The sequence below is a fragment of the Notolepis coatsorum genome (genome assembly GCF_963971535.1).
Source record: "Notolepis coatsorum genome assembly, chromosome: 19".
NCBI classification, from domain to species: Eukaryota; Metazoa; Chordata; class Actinopteri; order Aulopiformes; family Paralepididae; genus Notolepis; species Notolepis coatsorum.
The window spans coordinates 71,036,702-71,041,511 of record NC_140183.1 but is presented as its reverse complement, the minus strand read 5'-3'; the positions used below and the strand labels follow the sequence as shown (position 1 = coordinate 71,041,511).

General features: G+C 43.9%; 1 protein-coding gene across 1 annotated transcript; it reads right to left on the bottom strand.

The window, feature by feature from the left end:
• Positions 1 to 1,643: 1,643 nt before the first annotated feature.
• On the bottom strand, positions 1,644 to 3,789 carry tmem158 (transmembrane protein 158). The gene has a single exon (XM_084336191.1). The coding sequence runs from the start codon at positions 3,473 to 3,475 to the stop codon at positions 2,744 to 2,746; it is 732 nt and encodes a 243-aa protein (XP_084192317.1). The 5' UTR covers positions 3,476 to 3,789; the 3' UTR covers positions 1,644 to 2,743.
• Between the last annotated feature and the right edge of the window lie 1,021 nt (positions 3,790 to 4,810).

The window sequence follows — 4,810 nt, the reverse complement described above, 5'->3', positions numbered from 1 at the left end:
GTTTATGGAGATGACGCTGTTGGTAAAAGATTTCCAAACTTCCTGTATCGGAAAACCCTGCTCCTGCTTAACCTCTTCAGGTGGTAGGCTGCATGGGTTAAAAGGCGTGGCTCGATCGGCCATTTTGACAGGTGGGGTTGGTTATACTCTGGTTATTACAACATAGAAGGAAGCGTCACATAATAAGTTTTGTCGTAATTTCTGTGTTATAGTTGTTGTTGATAGCCAAAATATATTTCCTCTATTACTGGAATTTGGGGTGCTGGTTATCTGATGATGAGCCACCACCACACAATCACACACAGGCCCAATAAATAAATATTTTAAACAATGCCGTTTTCTCATAAGCAAAGTAGGCACCTCATACTTACAGGTAAACCTCACACCTTATTTTAAACGTATTATTGTAAACCATATAGTGAAACTTGGTGTTGTATGTCAGTTAGTGTTAGTTGTTAGGTTCAGATGTGATGCAAGTCGCGAGACAGTCTCTCCAGTCTGGGCATGCCATATACACATGTCAAGCCAAGCATGACTGTCTACTGTAGACTGGATTACATGAATTACAGCAATCTGACATGTATTAAAAGAAATAAACCACAATCCGATTACAGACTAATTGGATGTGAGTGTGACTGAGTATTACATCTTGACTGACTTGTAAACAATCTTTACCCTTGGAAAAAGTTATTTACATTGTGACATTGCACGAACATTAGAAACGATAATATTAACAGTTGTCGGTGAGAATAGCTATTACAGTCTGCGAATGTGGGCTCAATTTCACATCATATTCTATTTGATGGATTTAGGAGAGCAATCAAAAGATAATTAATGCAGATTGTGTCACTTGATTTGGAGAATTCCACAGGATTATGTTAATGATTACAATTTAACAGCAGGGTAGCCTTATCAGCAGTCTCACAGTAGCCAGCCGATAGGTCTCATAGGTCTCCGTTGCCGGATTGATGACCGTGAGACTAATCAGTAATCTGTGATGGATTCCACTTCAGATCTAATCTTCCCAAAACCCTGAGTGCAAAACACCATCAGAATAGAGGAACTGCAGAGGGTGGAGGAAAGACAGACAGAGAGAGAGGAAGATAGAGAAAAGCATGGAGCCAGACTGTGAGAGAAAGGGGGAGAGAGGGAGCCAAGGAAGGGAGAGAGACAGGGAGGAAAGGAGAGACGTTGTTCCCCTGAGAGATGACAGGGATAATGACTGTGAACAGAAGGGACATGGCGGTGAGAGGAGCCGGTATAGATTTGGTGTGATTTCTCTCCCTGCCAAGTTGTGCATGATTGCCGACTGATGTACGGCCATGTAAGAATAGCACAAAATTAATACTAGCATGAAAAGTTGTTGGAGGGGAGAATGTTTATTTCTGGTTGATAATTGTTTCTGTTCTGCTATACGGCAGCATGTGACTCTGTAATCAATTGTCTTGTTTTATTATTATTTCCACAGATGTCTAATGCATGAATAGCTAGATGGCCAAAGATAAAGAGTCTGGAATAAGATAACAGTAATGTGAGATATGATGATGATCACTTTCTGTTTATCACTGTGCAGACACAAACACAAACACATAAACACACAGTATAGCTGTTGGATGCATGATAAATCCCTGATGCAGGGAAAATCAGTTTAATATTGTCTAGTCCTTGAGCAATGCAATCACAGTCTAAGGTTATCTGGCACCATTCAGGGTTGTAGAATGGCATGAAATGTGTTTTTTAACCTCCTTATGTCCATAATATCAATGAAGCCACACCTATCTATAGAACATGGCCAAATAATGCAAACAGTGCTGCTGGTTTTATACAAGACTCAGTATACAGTATCAAACTCTGTGGTAACCCTTACGAAACGTATCATGGTGGTTTGGTGGTAATTTCAGTTTTACCATTTCGGCCATTGTGTTCCCGAATTGTGTTTTCCTAATTTCCCCAAGGGAATCGATAATGGAATATCTTATATTTTCTCTTTATAAATAATTAACCATGGTAGTAACTACTGATTTTTTTATAATATTTTTTTTTTATAAATACCATGATACTTTTCTGTATAGGAAAACTCTAAGGTGTACTTGGGCCTACTGTCAGAGCCTTTAACAAATGTCAGAACAAATCTATTTGATATCCTATTGACATATTTAAACAATTTTATTTCCATTCTAGTGATTGTTGTTACAAATACAAATAAGCACCACTTATATAGAACTTGACTTTATAAATCTAACAGTATAAATATTACAATTGTCTCTATCTCAAACATGAACAACAACTATGTTTCAGAATATATTGAAAAAGCAATTACATTTATTATGAACTTGACTACATGTATAGGCCTATCCCATAGCACGGCACGCTTTTAAATGTTGTGTAAAAGTCCTAACACACAAATAAGGCATATCAAATCATATATAAAGTTAAAAACTATACAAACACTGTTTTGAGAAAAGGGTGAATCACATTTACACTGACTTAATCTATAGGAAGGCCTAAATGGATTTACGAAAACAAACACATGTTGTCCTACCTTAAAAATTGTTATATGGCCCCCATTACACATTTCAGTACTTGGCCAGTTAGGTTGAGGGAGTTCTGGGGGAAATGAACACCCAACCCATTTTGTTTAAAACGTTGTGCAAATCTCCCTAATTTCATAAACAGCTGAATGGCTACAATTATTTTAGGCAGCACAGGCTTATTTCCAGATAAAATCCCTTGGCTTAAATAATTATCTGGGACGTCTCTGTTCCATTCCATTGGGCAGAAACCCTGCAATAATAGGGACTGGCCATATGAGAGCAGCAACACTCCACACGATGATCACCAAAGTCATGAAACAAGCCACAAGAGTTGACTCGATGGGTTTTCGGTTCAGTCTCCAACTTTTGTCTCCTTTAAGCTCATCAAGGCTGAAGTCAACGCAGCAGAAATTGATCGGATCCCCCGTCTGTTGTTGACCCTTTGACCCCCTGCCCTGGCCGAACCGCCGGTACCGGGACAGCCCGCATCCGACGCACAGTCTCAACTCCTGTTGCCCGCCGGTGACGCCGAGGTGTTCTATGGCCACAGGTGAGGTCGCCCTGTTGAAAGACGCGGAGAAGAATGCCCGTCCGTGGTTGTTGGTGGTATAGACGAGCACGTCACACTGGAACCCGAAGTGGCTGTCCCAGCGAGCCACCAGCGAGGTGGGCAAGAGTCTCTGCACGCTGACGTTACACTGCGAGGAGGGGGGCGTCTGGAGGAGCGAGGTGTCCGAGGACGAGGCTTCGCTCTCCTCCGCAGACCTCTTGGAATAGCGCACGTCCACCTCCACTTTGTTGGCCAGGAGCCTGTTGGTGGAGGAGTTGACGGGCGGCAGCAGGAGGTCTTCATCGCTCCAGCCGTGACACCGCTGGAGGAGTCCGGCCGCCGTGCAGGTGATGAGGGCCAGCAGAAGAGTCGGGGAGGTGTTCTTCAGCATGGCACAGGGCGCGTCTCTCCTGCTCGCATGGTGTTCTGTGGTGGTGAGGGTAGAGGCGTATGATGATTTGAAAATATCCGTCGCCAAGTGTCCTTGTTTGAGATTAAATTCCCTGCCCAGTCGTTAAACGTCCGGTATCTTATTATCACATGCGCGCATTTCCCCTCCCTCGTTTTTTCGCTCCTCTGGAAAATGGCTTCTTGTCCAAACGCGTACGGCAATTTACTGTGCAGCAGGAGGTGAACGCCGAATATCATGCCTATTGCTATTCCTTCTTCTTCTTCTCCCCCTGTCTGTCTGTCTGCTCAGGTGTGAGCGCTCGGCAGCAGTGAGACGCGCGGTGGGGGACGCGGCACCTGCGCGGGGATAGATAGACCCTTTCCAACTGTGCGCATCTCCACTTTTTAATGCGCGCCGGGATGCGTGTATGCTTTTACCAAACCAGTTGTGTTTCCGGGTTCCCGTTTTGCGCTCTGATTGGCCACTGACCTACACGCGTACGCCCCCCCTCGCTATCCCCTTTGGGGCGTGATTCTCTATTTGAACGACCACAGCAAGCAAGAGGTGGACGCGGGCAAATAGTGCGGCATGGTCATGCTAGACCTACAAAAGGCCTTCGACACTGTCAATCACACCATTCTGATTGACAAGCTAAAAGCAATTGGTTTTGAGTTTATCAGTGAGCTGGATACAATCCTACCTGGAGGGGAGAGAACAGATGGTGGAGGTAAACGGCACCCTATCGCCCCCCCATCACAGTGAACTGTGGTGTTCCACAAGGAAGCATACTAGGACCACTACTGTTCCTAATTTATGCAAATGACATGTCGTCAGCTTGTGACTGCAACTTGTTCCTGTTTGCGGACGACTCAGCCCTGCTGGTCTCTGACAAGAACAAGTTACAGGTTGAAAAAACCCTCAGCTCGGAACTAGGCAAAATCTGCATATGGCTCGCCGACAACAAACTATCATTACACATAGGCAAAACAGAGTCCATTCTCTTCGGTTCAAATAACAAACTCAGCAAGACCGACGGCTTCTCAGTTACAGTGGGTGACAATATTGTCACAAGGAAAGATGAAATTACCTACCTGGGTTCCATCCTAGAGGCTAATCTTTCCTGTGACAAAATGGCATCCAATGTAATAAAAAAAGTCAACCAACGAACTTGATTCTTGTACCGGATCTCCTCTCTGGTAAACAAGAATACCCTGAAGACTCTGGCAGGAGCACTCATTCAAGGGTACTACGACTATGCTTGCACCTCATGGTACCAAAGCACCTCAAAGGCACTAAAAACCAAATTACAAACATCTCAAAACAAACTAGTCAGAC

Excerpts from the sequence above, each read along its gene's own strand:
- tmem158 (XM_084336191.1), bottom strand. The coding sequence starts at position 3,475 with ATGCTGAAGAACACCTCCCCGACTCTTCTGCTGGCCCTCATCACCTGC.